General features: G+C 38.8%; 1 protein-coding gene across 5 annotated transcripts in view; it reads right to left on the bottom strand.

Moving 5' to 3' along the window:
- Positions 1-23,704, bottom strand: part of Cd109 (CD109 molecule) — a 254,922-nt gene that overhangs the window by 58,046 nt on the left and 173,172 nt on the right. For 4 of the 5 annotated variants that reach the window (XM_074079282.1, XM_074079291.1, XM_074079280.1 and 1 more), the window contains 7 exons: positions 20,633-20,809; positions 11,446-11,527; positions 8,892-9,120; positions 5,610-5,775; positions 3,766-3,956; positions 3,136-3,291; positions 1,686-1,751 (listed from right to left, as the gene is read on the bottom strand). In XM_074079282.1, coding sequence (XP_073935383.1) covers positions 1,686-1,751; positions 3,136-3,291; positions 3,766-3,956; positions 5,610-5,775; positions 8,892-9,120; positions 11,446-11,527; positions 20,633-20,809 — 1,067 coding nt within the window. The remainder of the gene's footprint in view (positions 1-1,685; positions 1,752-3,135; positions 3,292-3,765; positions 3,957-5,609; positions 5,776-8,891; positions 9,121-11,445; positions 11,528-20,632; positions 20,810-23,704) is intronic. The other variant, XM_074079300.1, reaches the window with a different exon arrangement.

Raw genomic sequence — 23,704 nt, 5'->3', positions numbered from 1 at the left:
AATCCAAGGCTGGCCCCAGGCAAAAAGGCAAAACCCTACTTGAAAAATAAACTAAAGCAAACAGGGCTGAGTGTTGGGAGCCATGAGCCTCAATCTGACAAGGTCATTGCAACCTAGCAGCATTCCAACAAGGTAGGAATCTGCAGGTGCACCGTGTCTCTATCACGGTGGAAAGGAATGCTAAACGGTTTCCCTTTATTAAAAAGAAATTTATACTTAGTCAAGGACACTGGCAGTAAGAATGCAGGGTGGCCAAAACAGAAAGGTCCTAACTAGGTCGGAGTCTTTTTGATGTTCAAGTTTCTTCCTCTTTTGTTTAAAGCTTGCTGAGAAAAATTAAAAATTTGCCAGTTGGTCATCAGCCTTCTGGCCCTCTGGACATGTGTCTTGTCTGTTCATTCCTTCCCTGAGCCCTTTCAGGTCAAGGACCTCTGCTATCCTGGCAGCTGAGGGCATGGCTTAAATGTAACCTCCTGAGTTCAAAGCCCAGGACCGCGAAAAAAAGTCAGGATGAGAACTGGAATTTTCCCATGGCCTTTTTAGTAAACACCAATATAAATTATTCACTCTCTTCTGTCTTTTTGTTGAATGTCATTACTTTTTATTATGATCATTTTCCTTGATTTTTAAAAAACACTGCAATATCTTCAACAGCATGCAAAATAATCTTAGAATTATTTCCAAGTTTCCAAATTATACCTGCTTAGGAAGGTCTTAGTAGCAGTGTACCTAAAAGAACAACTGGACTGATTTTTCTCTAAAAAAGCATTTTATTAATCACTCAGTAAGCATTTCAGGTTTTGTTCGGCTTACTTGTTTTTACCCAAGCACATCATTTTGGTCCTATTACATATTATTTTAGGTTTCCAAGAAGTTGATTTTAAAGTCTTCATAATGTTTGTACATTTAGTGTAATGATGATTCCAGTCATTATTTTTGTACTATTTCCATTTTTTGTAGCTTCTACTGTACATTAGAAAAAAAGGAGGCTTCTTTGGATTTTCTTTCCATACCACAGCATTGAACAGAATGATGCTGTAATTGTTACATGTGGTATTTTGTAAGGTTTTACATTAAAGAAACACATTTCCTATCTTTAAGACAATAACCTGTGATATCATGGTGAACTTTATATTCTTAAATGAATATTAGAATTTGTAAACAAACTGGGCATAGTGGTACATGAATGTAATCCCAACACTCAGGAGGCTGAGGCAGGAGGATCGTGAGTTCCAGGCCAGCTTGGGATACATAGTAAGACACTTGCTCCAAAAACAAATAATCTTTATGAAAAACGTGTATTTGTTTATCAGGTCATAGTACAAACTCTACCAGCATTACAATTCTTTAACTATTTCATACACACACACACACACACACACACACACACACACACACACACGGTGTGTGAGTTTCCAAGTATCAGCATGAATCGTATTGGAGGATTGGAGTCCTCCCTTCAAAAGCCAAACAAATGGCAAGAAATATTTCTCAGTGGAGCACATACAACTGCTGTCTACTTATTAGCTGATAACATTTTTAACATTTTTTATTAAAGAGAATAATGAATCTTGCCTAAGTCATAAATGTAAGCAATTAAGAATTTTATACAAGTTATCTAAGTTGAAAATTTAGCAATGGCCCAAAACAATTATTAACTGAAAAAAGTAAGCATTATCTCATACCTGACAAATTGCAAATCCAAAACCATTTGCAGAAATATTAACTGCCACTGGCTGTACTGCAGCGAGCTGAACACAGGCAGAAACAAAAGTGAATGAAGCTCATTTTCCACATGCAGATCCTTCTAAGCAGCACAAGAGAAAGTGTTATCCCACATGAGAAGTGGAAGCAGCCCACAGAGCATGCTGGGACCTTGGCCTGGTTCCAGTATGACAAGCAATGGGCAGCAAGGAAGCGGGGATGGCTGTGAACATGAACTCGCTCAGGTTCCTTGCCTCAACCCTTTGGGAGGCAACGTTACTACCAGGTCTGTCCTCCAGCTGGGGTAGAAGCATGTCTGCCCCCTGACATCTCTGGATGTCATCTCTGGATCTGGCCCTCTGGCTTCCCTGAGAACACAGTGACACAACATCATTGCCATCACCCCTCTTCCTCGGTTTCTAGCCTTAAAGTTGTCACCTTCAATTACTGTCTTCAGCTTTCCACAAGGTTAAACAAGGGGGTAAAGCTACAGACCAGCATATTCCTATATTCTATTTTAAAGTAAGAATTTGAGCAGGGTGTCATGGTGCAGGCTTATAATCCCAGCACTCAGGAGACTGAGGAAGGAGGATCACAAGTTCAAGGCCAGTTGATAATGAGATAGTGAGATCCTGTCTCAAGAAAACAAAACAAAGAAAGAAGTCTACCACTGGTCATGGGTTCAAATCTTAGCTCTACTGTTAGTAGTAACACATTCCTTCAGTCTCAATTTTATCATGTGTATAATGATAATAAAAGTGCTTATATTGCCAAGCAGAGTGGCTCACACCTACAATCCCAGCTACTCAGGAAGTAGAAATGGAAAGAATGACAGCTTGAAGCCAGCTCAGACAAAATGTTAGCAAGACTCCATCTCAACAAACAAGTTGAGCATGGTTTCTCACACTGTAATCCCAGCTGCTCAGGAGGCATAGGTAGGAATATTGCAGTCCAATGCTGGCCAAGACAAAAAGAGTTAGACCCTATCAGAAAAATTACCTAAAGCAAAAATGACTGGAGGTATGGCTCAAGAAGTAGAGCACTCACCTAGTAAGTGCAAGGCACTGAGTTCAAACCCCAGTAACACTATACACACAAAAAAGTGTTTATCTTAGAATTACTTTGAGTAAACACAATAACATATCAAAGTAACCTAGCCCAGTTCCCTAAAAATAAGGAACTCTGTGAGTATTTATTGTTTTCCCAATGTGAAGTGGCTATGTTTTCTCCTTTTCCACCAACCTCTCCAGAGTTCCCATCCCCTCCACCCTTCCTGAGATCAGCAAACTCAACAAAATAAGAGAACCTCCTGCCCTATCCCTCTATGGGGATCTACAAGTGTTTGCTAGCATCAGTAGACAGAAGTGAAGCAGTCCCGCAGTATAAAGAAGCATCAACACAGGATTTTGAACTACTACTCCTTGTCCACACCTGTGCTGTCTGAAGGAGAAGACGGTTGTGTGTGTCGATCTGAAACGTTAGGGGATGTAGTAAGTGAGGTTCCATCACAGTCACATGGATGTCTGTCCTCTCTGTATTCATGAGGGCTGCAAATTCGGAGAGAGCCTTTAAAGCCACAATGGTATCCTGTTGAGAGGGGAAAAATGACGGCTCATATAAGTACATGTCACGGCCTCCAAAGAATAAATTCAGAGGCAGTCAGAAGACCCACTGCCCATCCTTCCACCCCTGTGAGAGGGGAGGGCGTCCTGACCCTTTGAAGCTCATGGCTCAGAGTACAGAAAAGGCTCAAAAAACCAGGGCTTCACAGAACAGAACAACTGTCCCCGACTCGGTTACCACAGGTACAAAACAGCTAATCCAGATGCAAAACTGATTATTCCATATAAATACAAACATGAAGCTCATATGAAAAAAAAGCTAAAATTAATACCTTAGACCTTCATCTTAAGTTATTAAGCTTTCAAATGAAGTAATATTATGAAATCATGAAAAAGTGGCCAATGAATTTACAGATATATAGGTATACTCATAGGCATAGGTACACACATAGACACAGACACAGATAATACAGCATAAAGGAAAAACGGTCACTCTCACCTGGGTGGATGCAAACCCTCCCAAGCTACTTCTTTGCCGGCTTAGCCACCTCATGATTGGGATTCCCTCGGAAACCTGAAACTGCAGAAAATGTGAGAGCAGTGCGTAGGCTGCAACTTCAATATCCAGGGAGCGTGGCTGCCAGGACTCAGAAAGTACAGACATGGGTGACATCCAGAATCGCATGTCTCCTTAAGAGAAAAGCAATGATATTCAGATCAACTACCAAAACTTATGTTTTACACCAGTAAGTATTCTGAACCGGTCCAACTTCTGCCTGACTAGCATTAAAAAACTCTCTGTGTATATCAACCTGGAACATATGAATACACACATACACAAAAGTGCAGCTATATATGTTACTTTTTTTTCTGTTTTTGGTGGGACTGGAGTTTGAACTCAGGGCCTCACCTTGCTAGGCAGCTGCTCTACCACTTGAGGCTTGAGCCATTCCACCAGCCCTATATGTTACTTATTAAATGATTGTAACTTATAAATTTTCATCTTTCTCCTATTGCCTGTAATTGAAGATGTTTTGATGAAAATGTTTTGACGAAAATATTTTTCCCAAGAGAAATTCCATATGTTTGGCTCAAGACTAAATAGCTATAAATAAAAGAATAAAACATAATGTCTTCCAGAAAATAACGTATATAACTTATCTGACCAGGTCATCCTAAAAATAGTTTAGGACACATGGGAAAGAATACTATTCTGGGAAATCTGTTGTTAACTGGTTCTCACATTCTGGGAAACCTCTCTCTTTTTCATTATCTGAAATTTGGTAAAATAAGTTTGAAATACAAGCCCCTAAGGAAAAAAAGTAAGGGCTCCCAGCCAATTCAACAACCTCCTGAAGATGATTCTGCTCTAGCCCCCAGAAGAGCATCCTATGCGATGCCCCACCCCCCTTCTCTGAAAATTTCTACTGGGATGTGAAATGATTACCACAAAGCTAAACAAAGAAAAAATGCCAAGTACACCTGGCCTCTAGGCAATAATTACCCAATCCTCTTCATTGGAATAAGTATTAAGGGTCCAATCTAAATTAATTAATTACTGTTAATATCAATATAATATTTTCTACAGTCTCAGCTCTGTAAGCACTTTCTATAGCTATCCTTTTGGAATGAACAGAACAAAACTTTTAAATCAGTGGATATTATCTGAACATATTTATCTCTCTCTCTCTCTCTCTCTCTCTCTCTCTCTCTCTCTGTTTCTCTTTCTCTCTCCCTTTTCCTCCCTCCCCTCCCCCAGACTTGGATTCCTGACTACTTTATAGAGACCACAGTAGTAACTACTATGTGCTTTTTGTCCTTTTGTAACCCAAAAGTAGTACGCATTCAAATAAAATCACACACACAACCTACTTACTAGCAGCATTTTTTGATATCTGCATTAAGTCATAGTTTTGAGCACTTGCTGTGATAAGGTGAGCACTGCACATTACCTGATTGAATTCTCCTAACTTGGGGGTTATTACACTTTACAGTGGGAGAAACTGAAGGTGATGAAGGTAAGTTGAAGAATCAAAACATGATTCTGCAACAGAATTCAAGGTTTTAAGCAGTACACAAGGCCACCAAATCAGAAATGGTATTGGAAACTCAAAGGGTAACTAGTGGTAGGGCAGAACACATCTAAAAGGAGATGCTCAAGCCCCAAATTCAGTAGAAGCGCTCTAACTAACCATGTCAGGCCTGTCCTGATTTCGTTCTGCATTTCATTTTTCATTCTGAAGGTGCAAATGTGATCAACTTCATATCTGGCTTACAAAGTTTTTTCACATATATTCCATAGTGCTTAACAGTCTACCAGCTTCAGTGGGGTCCCAGCATTACCTTCTTGTTCAGCACGAAGAGTCAGCATTTGCAAAGCTTCCTTGGCTTTAGGACTTCCAACTGACGACAGTGCATAAGTAATAAGAGCTAGAGTATAATTGTTGGAAACTCCTCTATTAAATTCAGACTCCAAAAACTTGACCGAGTCTTGTATGTCAAAATTATGCTTGGAAGAAAACAAATACTATTTTATCATTCAAAATAGCATATACCACACATTAAAACAAAAAGTACATTCATTGAAACATTCATCCAAAATTTAATTCCAATGTCTATTAAGCACCTGACCTTGTACTGGCAAAGGGAATCAACAATGCTCATTTGTAAGAACAAATGTGCTATATGTTTTGAAAACAATACTGCTTTTTAGTTGCTAGCATTCCATAGGCACCTCCTTTAGAAGGAAAGGGACATAAAAGGTGGATCTTTTGCCACTGTTTGTCCCACTGAGTGTCATAAACCCAGAAGAGAGAAGAAAATACAGTTTGAGAAAGATAATGCTCCTATTTAATCTCAGAAAATGAACCTCTAAATTCAAGGAAAAGTTTACCTTCTATATGCTTGGAACTGAGCTAGGAAAATAGTAGGAATTTTATAAAGAGAATAGCTGTTCAATCTCACTCCTGGGGATATACCCAAAGGAATGAGACTCAGGTTACTCCAGAGGAACCTGCACACCCATGGTTACTGCAGCGCGATTCACAATAGCCAAGTTATGGAAACAGCCAAGATGCCCCACTACTGACGAATGGATTAAGAAAATGTGGTACTTATACACAATGGAATTTTACTTGGCCATGAAGAAGAATGAAATATTTTTTTTCATTTTTCTTTTATTATTCATATGTGCATACAAGGCTTGGTTCATTTCTCCCCCCTGCCCCCACCCCCTCCCTTACCACCCACTCTGCCCCCTCCCTCTCCCCCCCCAATACCCAGCAGAAACTATTTTGCCCTTATTTCTAATTTTGTTGTAGAGAGAGTATAAGCAATAATAGGAAGGAACAAGGGTTTTTGCTGGTTGAGATAAGGATAGCTATACAGGGCATTGACTCACATTGATTTCCTGTGCGTGGGTGTTACCTTCTAGGTTAATTCTTTTTGATCTCACCTTTTCTCTAGTTCCTGTTCCCCTTTTCCTATTGGCCTCAGTTGCTTTAAGGTATCTGCTTTAGTTTCTCTGCGTTAAGGGCAACAAATGCTAGCTAGTTTTTTAGGTGTCTTACCTATCCTCACCCCTCCCTTGTGTGCTCTCGCTTTTATCATGTGCTCATAGTCCAATCCCCTTGTTGTGTTTGCCCTTGATCTAATGTCCACATATGAGGGAGAACATACGATTTTTGGTTTTTTGAGCCAGGCTAACCTCACTCAGAATGATGTTCTCCAATTCCATCCATTTACCAGCGAATGATAACATTTCGTTCTTCTTCATGGCTGCATAAAATTCCATTGTGTATAGATACCACATTTTCTTAATCCATTCGTCAGTGCTGGGGCATCTTGGCTGTTTCCATAACTTGGCTATTGTGAATAGTGCCGCAATAAACATGGATGTGCAGGTGCCTCTGGAGTAACAGTCTTTTGGGTATATCCCCAAGAGTGGTATTGCTGGATCAAATGGTAGATCGATGTCCAGCTTTTTAAGTAGCCTCCAAATTTTTTTCCAGAGTGGTTGTACTAGTCTACATTTCCACCAACAGTGTAAGAGGGTTCCTTTTTCCCCGCATCCTCGCCAACACCTGTTGTTGGTGGTGTTGCTGATGATGGCTATTCTAACAGGGGTGAGGTGGAATCTTAGTGTGGTTTTAATTTGCATTTCCTTTATTGCTAGAGATGGTGAGCATTTTTTCATGTGTTTTCTGGCCATTTGAATTTCTTCTTTTGAGAAAGTTCTGTTTAGTTCACGTGCCCATTTCTTTATTGGTTCATTAGTTTTGGGAGAATTTAGTTTTTTAAGTTCCCTGTATATTCTGGTTATCAGTCCTTTGTCTGATGTGTAGTTGGCAAATATTTTCTCCCACTCTGTGGGTGTTCTCTTCAGTTTAAATGGGACCTCATAAAACTAAAAAGCTTCTGTTCATCAGAACATTTGGAATTGAAGCCTTTGAAAAGAGCATGAGATTGTTGCCCTCAACGCAGAGAAACTAAAGCAGATACCTTAAAAACAACTGAGGCCATATACCCAAAAGACTGTTACTCCAGAGGCACCTGCACATCCATGTTTAATGCGGCACTATTCACAATAGCCAAGTTATGGAAACAGCCAAGATGCCCCAGCACTGACGAATGGATTAAGAAAATGTGATATCTATACACAATGGAATTTTATGCAGCCATGAAGAAGAACGAAATGTTATCATTCGCTGGTAAATGGATGGAATTGGACAACATCATTCTGAGCAAGGTTAGCCAGGCTCAGAAGACCAAAAATCATATGTTCTCCCTCATATGCGGACTTCAGATCTAGGGCATATGCAGTAGTGTTGTTGGACTTGGGTCACACACTAAGGGGAGAGCATATACGGGAGGAATGGGGATAGGTAAGAAACCCAAAACTTGAAAGTGTTTGATGTCCCCACTGCAGAGGAGCTAATACAGTAACCTTAAAGTGACAGAAGTCAATGTGGGAAGGTGCCTGGGAAGTAATGAAGAAGAGGTCAGGTAGAGATGAATCAACTTGGGTTGTAACACATTTGTACATGGAAGCAATGCTAGGAAACTCTCTGTATAGCTATCCTTATCTCAACTAGCAAAAATGCTTTGTCTTTCTTATTATTGCTTATGTCTTCTCTTCAACAAAATTAGAGATAAGGGCAGAACAGATTCTGCCTGGAAGCGAGGGGGTGGGGGGGAGAAGGTGGGGGTGGGGGGGTAGGGGGAAGAAATGACCCAAACAATGTATGCACATGTGAATAAACGAATAAAAAAAGAAAATAGCTGTTGATCTTGTAAAATGCAGTTAGCAATAAGCAATAATGCATCCGACAGGAAGACGGCTCTAAAGCAAAATTATGTACATCAGCATAAATTCCCATGCACACTTATTCTTGTCCAAGTGTCCATGCCCTTTCAACAGGCTTTTCAGAATGTAGGTGTACCTGCCCAGCAACCATGAGTTCAAACCCCATTACAAAAAAGGAAAGAAGAAATGGAGGGAGAGAGGGAGGGAAACAGGGAGGGAGCAAAGAAAAAAGATCTATTAAAGATTAAGTACCTTAAGGAAGGAAAGAGAAAGAGAGATCTATTAAATGAATAATTGAAAAAAAAAAAAAGATTAAGTACCTGAAACTTTTTGTATCCCAGGAGAGAAGTCACAATATAGGCTGTAAGTGTTACTGGACTTTTGTTGCCACCTTGAAGTTCACTGTGGATAACTCTTCCTGGCTCCCAGAATTCACCATTGGATTTCTGACGTCCTTTGAGCCAAGTATATGTTCTGTGTAACACATTCTGATCAATATCTATGTAAGAATCAGCTTCAAGGAAACATCTTAAAACAAAAGCTGACAACCTTGGCAAAAAAAAAAAAAAAAAAAAGGAAGGGGACATAAAGTACACTTAAGTCCTCTAAATAACACTGAGCAAGCAAAACAAAAACACATTTTTCCCCCACCAGAAAATGTGTCAAAGATAGAATCTCCCAAGAAGGAAAAAAGGGTAGAAAACAGAGACAACTTGCTAAAACAACTTCAACAACCTGCCTAGCAGGTGGACCTACTTTCCACTTAGCATGACCAAGAAATTCTAAGTGAACTCATAAAACATCTTGCTTAGAAAGGAATTTAGAAATCGTCTAATCCTCATTCTTTCACACATTGAGAATTTGACATTAAAGATAGTTAAAGAAATTGCCCAAGGTTGCTCATCTTTGGACTGTTCAAGCATGTACCAAAAAAAGGTATCATACAGCCCAAAATCTGTGGATGAAGTAAACACAGTTTGCAGGCGAACTGGAGTACTTTAAGTGAGGAAATGGATATTTTTTTCTCTCCTATAGGTCTACAGCCTGTGGGCCAAATTTTCTTGACCCACATGCACACAGCCTACCTGCCACCAACACCTAAGAATGATTTTTAAAGGAAGCAAGAGAAGAAAGGCAAGGAAAGGATAAGAGAGTAGAAGGGAGGACAGAAGAGGAGAGAGGAGAAGGGTCGTAAGGAGAGAGGGAAGGAGAAGAAGAAAAGACAACAGACAGAGAAGAAGGCAGAAAGGAATGCAAGAAAGGAGTAAGGAGGGAGGGAAAGAAGGAGAGGGGAGTTTATGCAACAAAGACCCCTTGTAGTCCAAAATGTCTCAATTATTTATTATCCAATGCTTAACAGAAAACAAATTTGCCAACCCTGATATGGAACATTATATTTGGGGAGTGGAATGGGACCGGGCCTTACTTCATAATCCAGAATGGCCTCCAAAGCATAGACCTCCTGCCTCAGCTTTCCAAGTGCTAGGATTACAGGTATGCACCAGCATGCCTGGCTAGAATACTATATTAAAGTGAAAAGAATGTCAAGCAATAAAATAAAGAAATCTTTCTACTTATGGATCTATGTCCTGGCTCCTGATGAGAGAAAATCTGAAGCAAATCTGTCTGTTTTTATAAAAAGCTAATGTGGCAAACATTATTAATGCCTGATATTCAAAATTACTTTGAGTATGCAGAGGAATTTACTTCCTTATACCTTTGAACCTATAGCTGGTCAAGTGACCAGCTCTGAGAATGGCAAAGTGAGCAGAAATGTTATGCTCAGACTGAACCATCTAGTTGCCAGTGCTAGATACTGCAGCCTTCTCTTTCAGGGCTATGGCCAGCTAAGAGTCTCCTGCTAAGACAGTGAGAAACCTAGATGCCTGCTGAAACCTAGACGGACCTCCTCCTGCTGATGCAATGGGCAAAACATAAGATACTGTTAATAAGCTACTGAGAGTCAGAAGGTTGTTACCAAGCACACTTAGCCTAAATGACTGATAGCATTAGAGCTATATTCATTGGATCTCAAATATCCCCCAAAGTCTCATGTGTTAAAGATTTGGTCCCCAGAATGGTCCTATTGGGAAGTGGTAGGATGAGGCCTTATGGAAGGGCCTTTGGTCATTGAGATCTTACACTTAAGAAGGATTACAGGACTCAGGTCTCCTTTTCATTTGCTTCCTGGCCATGAAGTGAGTGGTTCTAGTCTGCCACTGTGATGTGCTGTCTCGCATAGGCCCAAAGTAATGAGGCCAACTAACCATGGACTGTAACTTTCAAAACTATGAGCCAAAATAAATTTTTTTCTCTGTAAGTTTATTTTCTTAGGTGTTTTGTTTTAGCAACAGAAAGCCAACTAACACAGTTGGTCAGTCTGATTCTGAAAAATGAGATTGCAGACAGTGCAAGGAGAGATTCATTGTCCAAAATCAGCCACATAGAGACTCCACTCAGGAGGAAATGCTGGATGTACATTATTTAATTCCATCATTGCTTATTAAAAAAAAAAGAAAAACCTTAAGGAAACTACACAGACTGTATTAACAAAACACTTGTGCTAGAATATTAGATTATGGAAAGAACAATGTCACAGTAACAAACTTATTTTATCAGATGCACCATCATCATAAAGTGTTTTTGATGCTTTTCCCATAAACAAAATAATCATGATTTATCTTTTCTACATAAAAAGCATTTGATTGTTAATATTTTAAAAATCATAATTTAAAAACACAACCTCTTTAAAAGCCGGATTATGGGAAAAGCAAATTCCAAGTCTACACAAAATACATATTTGTCAATTTCATGGTCATTGTGATCAAATAAAAGCCCATTCCATGAAAAAGATTTGCTAAATTGTCAAATTACCATGTGCTCCCAGAAGGGTCAGCATTCCCAAAAGCACTGAAAGAGCCATCATCCCTCTGATAGAGAAGTTCTCTTTGGTAACCTAAAGACATAAGAAACAACGTAATCAACTTGCCATAAGGAACATGTCTAATAATGACAATACTGAGGAACAGGCAGAGAAGGGGAAAGAAGAAAACACCAAACCAATACTTAACAGCAAGTATTTTCTATGTTACATGTTGTAGGAAATTTTAAATACCAGTAAATTTCAAGCAAAATATGAGAAATAAGAACTGTGATATCCGACAATTAAAGCAAATTCAAAAGATTATAGGATGGATGACACGTCTTTGCCATTCAAAAGAAAGAAAAGGTGGAGATTTATTTACCCTTCTACTGTTCACCACAACAGTTTCAATGCTTAGTCATCTAAAATTACATGCTGCCCAAAATATTGTGTATGGTATCATAATCAAAGCTTATGGCCAAAACAGAAAGTGAAGTACCTTCTTAGCCCAGTAACAGACAGGGGAAAATGTTAAAAAATCTAAGACAATGTCTCGTAAATTTTTGGTCATAGCCAGCTGGAGTGAACTAAAAAATCAACTGCTATGCCTACCACACCAATTCCACATTTCCTATTTTAAAAAGGACTTGGTGGTAGTAATTAATTATTACTATAAAAGTAAATTGGGAAAAGTTAAGGCTTGTGTACCTGCTTTAATAAAAGCAGATGTTTCAATGTGGGCGAGGATGCGGGGGCGCAGGGTAGGGGCGGTTACCCTTATACACTGTTGGTAGGAATGTAAATTAGTACAACCACTCTGGAAAGCAGTATCAAAGCTCCTCAAAAAACTAAAAATAGAACTTCCATATGATCTAGCAATACCACTCCTAGGCATATATTTGAAGGAATGTAAGTCAGGATACAGAAAAGACACTTGCACACTCATGTTCATTGCAGCATTATTCATAATAGCCAAGCTATGGAAACAACCAAGATGTCCCACTACTGATGAAGGGATTAAGAAAATGACATATAGATATACAATGTAATATTATTCAGCCATAAAAAAGAATGAAATTTTGTCATTTGCAGGTAAACAGACAGAAGAAGAGAACATCATGTTAAGTGAAGTAAGCCAGGTTCAGAAAGACAAAGATCACATGTTTTATATGTGGAAGATAGATCCAAATACAAATACAAGCATTAGCACATATACATACATGTGTGTGTATGTGTGTGTATATACATATATATATATATATATATATATATATATATATATATATATCCAGAACATGTTTCCAAAAGTGGGACTGGTAGAGGAGACTAAGGGAGGAGGAAAAGAAGAAAAGAATGATAGTGAATAATAATGAAATACACACCTGTGTAGGAACAAGACACAATGAAACATGCTGAAAACTGCTGAACAACACAGGGTATGGGGAAAAGATAAGGAAGAGTAATAGAAGGGGTTAAACTGATTAAAGTAAAATATATTTGCAAGACAAAGCCCCACTGAACAATGAACAGACACTTAAACAATGAAGGACAAGAATGTAAAATAAGTCTTATCAAAGGGAGGGTAACAGCAGGAGGAGGAAGGTAAATGAAGAGGGTAAAAGAAGGTGAATATGGTTGAGGTACGCCCTATACATGTATGAATATGGAACACTGAAACTTGTCAAAGTCATTTCAAGAAGAGGAGTGAGGGAGAAGAGGAAGATAAATGAAGGGGATAAACCGAACCAGAGTACAATACATGTATATATGTAAATGTCACAATAAAACTCCCTGTGCAACTATCATATACTACTAAAATGTTTTTTAAAAGCAGATGTTTCATATTTGCAAACCATGCATACAATTCTCAAAGTCAAGTGACAGAAATTATAGGCCAAACACAAAGGATTCACTAATTGGCTTTTGCCATTAAGTCCCAAACTATTTTCCTTGAGTCTTCCCACTAGAAATCCTGTATCTGAGTGTCTGACTTAAGTTATAATATGACAGAATGTGTAAAAGAAAAAAACCCACATGGTGCTATATTTTATAGTTATCTTTAAGACCTATAATAAAAGGAAAATGGACATTCAAAGTGATAACAAAATTCTGCTTAATTTGAGCATTAGATTATAATCATTATGGTTATAATGAAATATTATGGTACAGTAGTTAAATAGACAAACTTTATTTAAAACTAGGTGTCAAGAACTGTTGAAGACTCTTTGTAGATATTGACTGAGGTGATTTCCACCAAATCCCTATAATGTAGATGCTACTGTTATCCGTTTTATGCAGATGATGAGACTGGAACTCAGAGGATGCAAATACCATGTGCAAAGTCACATGACAGTACACAGTAGATGGAGGACTAGCAATGGTCTAACTGGCTCCGAAGCCAGTCTCCACATAGTTCACAGAAATCTTCCAATGATTAGCCATGGTGATATGTGAAAGTCATAGGACAGTAGCTTTTAATTGGGAAGCTCTCAATGAACTATAGGCATTACTTTCCAGCACAGTGAAAGGAAATGTTTTCTAAGCACCAGTTGTGATAAGATAAAAATTGGTAAGTTTGACTATAAAAAAAATTCTTAAACTCTTCCATGGCAATACACACTATAAATGAGGTTTCACTATATTTTTTGCAACATATAAAATTAATAAATATCCAGTAGTAATAATATTCATATATAAATTTTATTTGTATGCTTATATGTTGATATAACATATATTAATATAATCTACATAAAGAACACATTTAAATTTAGGGAGAAAGGTTAAAAATCTCCTATAGAAAATTGTGAAGAAAAGACAAAAATGGACAAGTCAAAGAAATATATAAAGATGGACTTATGTATATGAAAAATGTTCAACTTCCTAGTAGAAAGAATGAAAATTAAACCTACACTGAGCTACCATTTTTACCCATCAAATTATCAAAGTCTCAAAAGTTTGATCACTCATTCTGTAAGGAAGACATCCATTGCTATAGGAAATTCTGAATGGTGCTACTATGCAGAAGAATGTCATTACCCTTTGACCCAAAAATTCCACATCTGGGAATCTAGCATGGAGATATGCCTCCAATAATACAAAAATAGATGTGCAGAAGATTATCCACTGCAGTACTATTTTTAATTACAAAATATTGGAAACTATCTAAAAGACACTAAATCAGAGAGATATGGTTGAATAAACAATGACACGTAAACACAATGAAGTATTACCTAGCTTTGAAAAAAAGAATGAGAAATATCTCTTTGTGAACTAGTACAGGGTAATTTCCTAGGTATCTTGTTAACTGAAAAGGTGGAGCCTAAAGTAGCATATATAATATACTACCTTTTCTGCAAGAAAAAAGTAGGAAATAAGAAAACATGCATTCATCGGGGTTGGGGATTTAGCTCAGTGGAAGAGCACTTGCCAGGCAAGGCCCTGAGTTCCGTCCCCAGCACCAAAAAAAAAACCCCAAAGGGAAAAAGACAAAAAAAAAAAAAAAAAAGCAAGAAAACATGCATTCATATAGTTATTTTTGCAGAAAGAGAGTGAGAAAGACAGCAGATAAACTATAAACTCATTTGTGGGTTACCTACAGGGGTAGGGACAAGGAAAATTAGGTAAGAAGATAGCCCCCTTTGTAGTTTTCAAAATGAGTTTGACTTTTGGAAATGTGTTGATGTATATATTCTTAAAATAAGAATGGAAATATGATAAATACTATTATTAATACTAACTTAGTTCACTTTATCATTTTATTGTTGTTATTTTGGTTTGTTTTTTGTTGTGCTAGATGTTGAACCCAAGGCCTCACACATACTAGGCAACCACTGTACCATTGAGCTATAGCCTCAGCCCTCACTTTATCATGTTTTAGTTTTTATATGACCTTGAGAAAATACATCATATAATCTCTTCATTTCTCAGAGATTATCAGGTGTCACAGAAAAGCAGAATAATTTCTTAATGTTCAGAGACAAAATTAGCAAAAGAGTCTAAGACCTTCTCCCTCAATTTCAAATTCAGAACTAAATCCACCAGATAACTGATTTAAATTCAATCGGACAGAAAAGTGAAGGAGAGACAAGGGGGGAAAGCGGGAGGGGAGGAAAAAGGAAGGAGCAGAGAACATCTGGGGCCCTCCATCAGTGAGAAGGACTAACCTCAAGGAGAGAACCATATGCCTCCAAGCCCCCAGATCACGTCAACAACTGTGGTTCCAAGTATGAGATATTATAAAACCAGTCAGAGAGCTGAGATCATGGAGATGAGGTCAGTGCTTACGGAAATAACCTCTCAGGTGGCTAACCTCCAACATTCTCCAGTAATATCAACAACTAGCACCATTCTTCCACCAGGGGCAGTCAGCCCAGGGCACAAGAGGAGCCACCTCTAGTCTCCAGTTGTACAGTAAATTTCTTGACCCAGTTTAGATAAAACTCAGAACCCAAACCTCCAGCTCTGCTCCAATGGAAAAATAAGAAAATAAGCAGAATCTACGAAGAGAGCTTTTGTGACCACTTTGTGGGGGGTCTCCTGTGGGGTGTCTTTCATGCCACACCAGCCATGTAGTATTGTTGGAGAACCCTCAGCTGTGTGTCCTCTAAAACATCCCAGCTTGTCAGGCCTAATTTCCACTCCATGAACACAAAAGGACACTGTTGTCACAGCCATGATGCTTGTTATTCAACATTTTAATAGACTGTTCAACATTTCAGTCACCTAAATTAGAGGCTCTTTCTCACAACAGGTGAGAAAGTCAAAACATGATTTTGTCCAAAAGTTCATGAAGAAATAAGAGTACCTTTTGAGTCTGCTAATAGTATAGTCATAATTATCAGATACTTCTAAAAACTGAAATACAAAAGAAGTCAAGAGGCTGTTAGGATAATAATCCAGGAAATGCTGTTTGTAAAGGGCCAGGTAAAATACACACTTTTCTGGGTCACGAATTTTCTTGGGATTAACCATAAACATAATGTATCATAATAAAGACAAAATTGCTGCCCACAGACATACACCAAAAATTAACAATCTGGGCAGAGGGCAAATGGGAGATGGGAAAGGAAAATATACTGAGGGGGGTGTGTGTGTGTGTGTGTGTGTGTGTGTGTGTGTGTGTGTGTGATAAAGCATAATGAAACCCATTAAATACTGTTTGAAAAACAGGAAAGGAGGGAGGCAGAAATTGGAATATAATGGAGGTTCAAAGTATATGGAATGATCACAATGAAACCCCCTCAAATTATTAATGTATACTAACGCAAAAGTATAATAAAAATACTTTTTAAAAGCAACATTCTGGGGCTGGGGATGTATCTTGATAGAGTATTTGCCTAGCGTGTGTGAAAAGGCCCTGAGTTCAATCCCAGCACTGCCAAAAAAAAAAAATTTCTGAATAGAATTTGACCTGGTTTACACAAAGGATCAAAACTGCATATAATTAAGAGGTGAAATCAGCTCTTTGTGACTATATGAAGCACTTGCTCTGGTAAAAGCTGATAAAAATTATTTTCTGTAGGACAGGAAAAGTAATCATTATCAACTTGCATATGTGAAATGGAAAGTGGGAAATCCACAGCTCCCAGGTTTGGCTTCTTCACTAGAGCCTCGAGCTATACTTGGGATAACCAAAGGCAGCATCAGAATTCTGAACTCTACTTTCTTCCTGTTGCTATTGGAATAGAGAAAACATAATGTGCTTTCTGCTAGATTTGACCTGAGTCTTATTCAAAAATAGAGCTGCAGGCACTGTGATTTAAATATCTGAGGAAAACATGCAGTTTAAATCTTTAATTAACAGGTTCAAGATTTCCAATCCTTATCAGAAAGTTTCATTTTATGGTTCTGCTTTTCTTTTTGACAGCAAACACACTTCAATGACATACCTGTTGTTTTGACCAAAAAATCAATGGGTTAGGTTACCGGGCTCCTGGGCCAAGCATAATTTAAGTAAAACAATGTGCCGTGCATAAATGACATTTAAATGATATGATCATGACTCACAGCTACTTTAACTTTTTAGAAAATAACAACTACACTAAATTTAAAGGACTTTAGCAAATGTGATGGAAAAGAAAAACAGCATATCTGAAATGAGACACTGATTTCATAATAAAAAGTATTTTACCAGGAAACTTTTGTCCACTATTTTGGAATATAATTTGGTTCACAATAGAAGATGTATTTTGGGGATCTCTAGTTCACTGACTGCCAACAACCACTTCACCAGTTCAAAGGATAACACATTGAAACCACTGGTTACATTTCCTGGTTGATAAAAACATGCCAACAGGTAGAATCATTAGCACAGATAAGGACTCCACTGTGGAAGCACTTCAGGACTCTCCACAGTAAATGATGAACCTAAATCCCCAAGTGATCAAAGAAGGCCATACTAAGAAATACACATCTGAATCATGGGAAGAAGCCAGCCATGGAAAAATATGAGGGAATAGCATTCTAGGAGAAGGATGAGCAAGCTCAAAGCTTGAAGCACTGTAGAGTCAAAAGTGTTCCAGATGGGACCAGAATTGAAGATGAGAATGGCTTCAGATGAGGCTAAAGATGGGCCAAGGCCAGCAACCCACTGGAGGATTTTAAGCAACATGATCTTGACATTTTCTAAAGATCCCTTCCTGTAATATATGAAGACTGCACTGAAGAACAAGTGCATACAGAAGCAGAGACTTCTGTAGGAAGCCATTGGGATAATCTAGGTGAACAAGGATGCAGTGGGTGGAACAATTAGCAGTGGGATGGAGAGAAGTGCAAGAATTTTATCTTCATTTTTAGAGGTGGGTTGGACAGGATTTGGTGCTGACATAAGACCCTAACTTCAGGTTTAGAAGCAGCTAACTCTAGTATAGCTGACATCTGTTTGGCACTAGAATGTGTTGAATAAAGTGCTAAAACATCTCTTTGTTGATGTTGTTGTTTTGTTTGTTTCTTTTTAATTTAAAGAATAAATACTTATTTTTCACCATTCTGGAGAGATCCAGGGTAAAGTGCTAGCAAATACAGCAACATCTGCTCTCTTGTTCCAAGAGAGTAACTTCTTGCTATGTCCTCACATGGCAAAAGACACAGAAGGGGAGAGGTACCTTAGCAAGTTCCCTGGAGCCCTTTTAAAATATCTCATTTAATCTTCAAAGCAATGATATCATATAGGTACTCGTTTTATCTCTGTCTTGTGGGTAGGAAAACTGAAGCTGGATTTGAGAGCCAGCCAGAATATCTGCACAGCGTGTGGCCCTAATCAGAGGGAAAATATAATCACTATCCCCCTCTTTACATCACAACTTAGGCCACATTCAGCCCTGCCTCCAAACCTTGGTCTCCCTTGTTTTCTCTCTCCTGCACTGCATGGTGTCTAACTAAGCCCTTGATTTGCACTCAGCCTTTGTCTGTACCATCCCACTCCATGGAGACCTTTGGACACTGACACCAGCTTAGCCACTGGGGTCAACATCTCACAGCTCGCACTGTCTAACACTCCTTCTCCACAGAACCCCACGTTTCTCCCTCACTGTTTTATCAGAACCCCACTGAGACCTCTGGCACATTGGTGGTATTCAACCATCTTGACCCAATTCCTCTTCCATTCTATGCCCACTGCTTCTAGCAATCAAAGAACATTGCACATGAGAATTATCCTGCATGGTTCTGAGGCAAAGCATAGACTCTAGAACCAGAGCACTTGAGGATAATCGTGGATAAGTTAACTTCCCTATGCCTCAATCTTCCCATCTGTAAAATGGATATAATAGTACACCTACCTTCTAGGATTTCTGTGAGAACTGAATGGAACATGGGTTAGCTGCTATTACTACTATTACATAGAATTTAGTTTAGGATAAACAAGTCTCTATATAATGAGGGAACCTGAAAGAAAGGATCATATCAAAATAGTATCTTTACTGAGCTTTGTAATTCTTCTGTGGAAAAATCAGCAAAATAGTAAATGGCTTTCCATTTAACCTATTTGTTATTAAAAAAACAAAAGCATTAATCTATACTTTTCTTATACTAAAATTCATTTCCAATCATTTTGTATAAACTCTTCAATTCTTATGAAATTGATGTACATATATATGTACAACATACACATATTTCTAAATATAAATCATACAGCATATAAACTGTACAATAAAATTAATCCGCACAGAGATCTTGCTAAATGTCCCTAAGAAAGAAATGCAAAACAGAGACTATAATTTTGTGTTGATTTTCAGGGTATTTCAGAAAATCATTTGTACAACTTTATTATTATCAAAATTGTCCCAGGGCTACCTCTTCTCCTAGATGTGGATGCTAAAGGTGGGCTGTGGATCAAGATATCAAGTTCAGGTTCCAGCTTTGTCACTCACTTGCTCTATGACCCTGGGCAAGTTAGTTAACTTTTCTATGCCTCTGCTTCCTCATCTGGATTAGTGCTGATACTGACTGACTGTGAGGATTCAAACAGATATTAGATGTAAGTGCATAGAACACTGCCCACCACAGAGCAAGCACTCAACTTGTGTTACCTGTGGCTATTACCAAGTGGTCAGTACAGCTGGTATCTGTGAATGGTTCCTACCGTTCAGGCAATCAGGGTAGGATTATCATCGTCGGGGCATTTTCTGAGGGACACCAGGCCCCCCCATATAAACATGTCTGCCCTAATGCCCATCTACAGGACATTTATATAGCACTGAGAAAGTCCTTGTCCATGACACTGTCTTCACTGACAGTGAATTACTTGAGAGGAAAGGCCCTGACTTCCTGTTTTCTCAGCGATAGAACAACCTGGCACTAAGTGAATAAATGAACACTCAATCCTTTAGATTTTCGAAGAGTTATAATTATCAAACTCTCCAGAAACTACCTGTTTAAGCCATCACTAACAAACACCTTGCAGCAGTTAGTCAACATTAGCTGCAGGAAGACTGGGGACAGCTTCCCATTGGTTGCAGTTCCAGCACATCTCAATACCTTCTAGCCCACCATCACATACAGAGACAACAACCATTGCAAAATACCGTCTACAGCAAACCCAGCTAACAACGAGGACAAACTTTTTTTTTTTTTTTTTTTGCAATACTGGCGTTTGAACTTAGGACCTCATGCTTGCTAGGCAGGTGCTCCACCACTTGAGCCAAACCCCTGCCCAGGACATTCTTTTTACAAATAAAAGAATACTTCTAAAATGCTTACCTTGTCTCATAAATGAAAGGGCCTTTTCTTTTACATTATCTGTTAGTTGTTTCTTTTTGGTCAGATAATCCAATATGTAAATATTTGGAGCAAAGTTTATCATGTTCTGTTCACCACAACCATAAGGCATCCGAATCAGTGAAGCTAAGCCATTGATGGAAGGACCAAGAATATCTCCTGAAGACACAAAAAAATCAGTTCTGTCAGTACAGTAACTGTTACCTGCCATGGCAAAGGTCTTCACTGCATACAGAAGCATCTGTCACTGAGGCAACAGAACACAGTGGAAACTTCAAACCATGTGACATGGTCAACAACAAAGTAGGGTCCTTTCTTGAAGACTGAGTATTAAATTAGGAGAGTTTCATCTCAGTGAAAGATGTGGCATAAACTAGGCAAAAAAAATTTTTTGTTTAAATCTAGCATTAAAATTTCAGGAATTTACCATCAGGAATCATCACACTCTCATACAGGAAAAAATATTTTATTATTATTATTTCCCACATCAGCAGAACTTTATGCTCATTTCTTACTAATTGAGAAATAATTCCTAAGACAACAAAGATTATAGTGTTTTTCAATGTGATCTCAATAACAAAGTAAAACCAACACGGGTATTTCAATGCATATCAGAATCAAAAAGAATTATGAACATTTTTCAAAGGAAATAATCTAAAATTAAATGAGATACGCTTAAAAAACATTTCTAAAGCTGGGTGTGGTGGTGCACACTTGTAATGCCAGCATTCCAGAAGCTGAGACAAGAGGATCACAAGTTCGAGACCAGGCTGAATAAAAGACTCTTCCACACAATATCTAACACCACAAGTCAGGAAAAAAAATAAAATTCAGAAATATGAATGCTGAGTTCTGGTTTTAACCCCACTACTAGTTAAAATACCTAGTCCAAATACCTATCTAAAATCAGATCCTAAAACAAAATGAATAAAAAAAGGAGAGGAAGACCTCCTTTATGTAAATAGACTGCAGCCATCCCATGCATGTCTTAAACTGTTGAAAGTTACACAGAGAAATAAATAGAGGTTATAATAATACTAGTTCAGTTGGATTTTTTTTCTGTTTTTATTATTGCTCTGCTGGGGGAAAATTGTGACACACACAAAAGTTTTTACAAGGGGATTCCAAGATGGCAGCTAGAGGTAGGAAGCAAAAAGCGAGCCTCCTATAGTGAAATCTTGGAGAGACGCTGGAGACACACTCTGCAGGCATAATCACTGAGAAAGGGCATAACTTTGACCGCTCCACATCTCCAGGCGACGCAGAGGATCTCCACCTCATGTTAAACGGAGAAACGAGGAGGGCCCCCGGGCCGCCAGTGGCCGGCACACAGACGGCTTGGGAAGACGCAGACCAGGTGAGCTTCGCAGTACCGCAGTACCCCCACGGACAAGCCTGGGCCAGAGCAGCATAGCCCCCTGGACAGACTGACCTCCAACCGGGGAAAAAAAGAGAAACTGAGTAATAACCAATAAGAACAATTAAGACATGCTGGAACGAGGGTGGGGCACCCTGAGTGCTGAAGATTGGGGGAAGAGAATCCTTCCCAGGACTGTAAATAAACAAGCCGGCCTCTGGCGGGAGCGGGGCATGCACCCAGCAACCAGGAGCAGGGAAGCTTGTGAGAGTGGCAGAGGGAGAAAAACTCCACAGGAGAGGAGGGAAGACCCACTTCCCACGTGAACTGTAAATAAGCATGGCGGCCAGAAGGAGCAGGAGCACCACCCAGTAAGCAGGAGCAGGAAAGCTTGTGAAAGTGGCAGTGGGAGGAAAACTGCACAGGAGAGGGGGGAAGACCCACCTCCCACGTGAACTTAAATAAACACGCAGGCCTGACAACGTGGGGGCAGTGTCACCTTTCCCAGTGCTTGGAAAGGGGAAAGCCTGTAGCAGAGGCTCCCGCACAGGAGAACTCAGAACAAACAAAGCCTGTGGGACCAGGTGAGTGCTAAGTTCACCCCAGATATCTGCATAAATAGCGCCGCCAGCTACAGCAGGCTGAGAGCAGCAGGCAGGCAAGCCACAGCGGCAGATACCACCCTCAGAACTGTCTCCAGACTCTTTTTTTTTCTTTTTCTCCCTACCTTTGATGAGAGAACAACTGAATTACACCTGCAAGCCGAAAAACTTACTGAAACTGTATTGTGTGTGTGTGTGTGTGTGTAGTTTTGTTCTACTTTATGCATCCCCTTTGATGAGACTACAGAACAACATCTGAGGCACCATCTCCAGGACTGCAGACTGAGAAGGACACCCAAATTATTAAGACTGAAACTGCATTGCATATAAACTTGGAAGTTTTTTGGTTTTTTTTTTTAATTTTCTATTTTCCATTTTATTTTAATTCATTTTTATATATAGATTTTTTTCATTTACTTATTTTTTATTTTTTTATCTTTGATTTTCAATCTTCTCTCTGTCTCTCTAATGTCTGTTCAGCTTCCTATCAATTAGTACACTAACGCTTCCTGTTTATACCTTTGAAACTTTCTTATCTGAAACCTTGTTCTGCTTTCTCCCTGTTGTCTGTATATTTGTTTTCCCCTTTTCTTTAACTTCTTGCTTTCCATTTCAGCTCACCCTTCCATTCTAAATGTTACCATTGTTATTGTTACAAGCTAGAAAATACTTAATTGCACACAGTACAGGGACAGTAAAAACACGAAAGACAATGACGGGAAGACAGAAAAAACAGGGAAAACAGTTTCCCCACAGCAAAAAATTAGAACAGGAACCAGAGGGGAATGAAGAGAACAGAACCTCAGATACAGACTCCAACAAAATGAAGATAAACTATGCCAAAGAACCCAATGAGCCCACAAGAATAATTTAAAAGAAGACATACTACAAGTACTCAATGAGAATTTTAGAGAGATGATACTTGATAGGGTCAACCAAAATGTACAGGAGACACTCAAGAAATTCCAAGACAACAAAAATAGAGAATTTGAAAAAGCAAAAGAAGAAATAAAGCAAACCATAGAAGCACTGTATAAACACCAAAGTGAAAGAGAGAACACAATGAATAAATGGATAAATGAACTCAGGACAAAA

Source organism: Castor canadensis, chromosome 1 (genome assembly GCF_047511655.1).
Source record: "Castor canadensis chromosome 1, mCasCan1.hap1v2, whole genome shotgun sequence".
In the NCBI taxonomy this organism is placed as follows: Eukaryota; Metazoa; Chordata; class Mammalia; order Rodentia; family Castoridae; genus Castor; species Castor canadensis.
The sequence above is the reverse complement of the archived record's forward strand: the minus strand, read 5'-3'. Positions and strand labels throughout refer to the sequence as shown.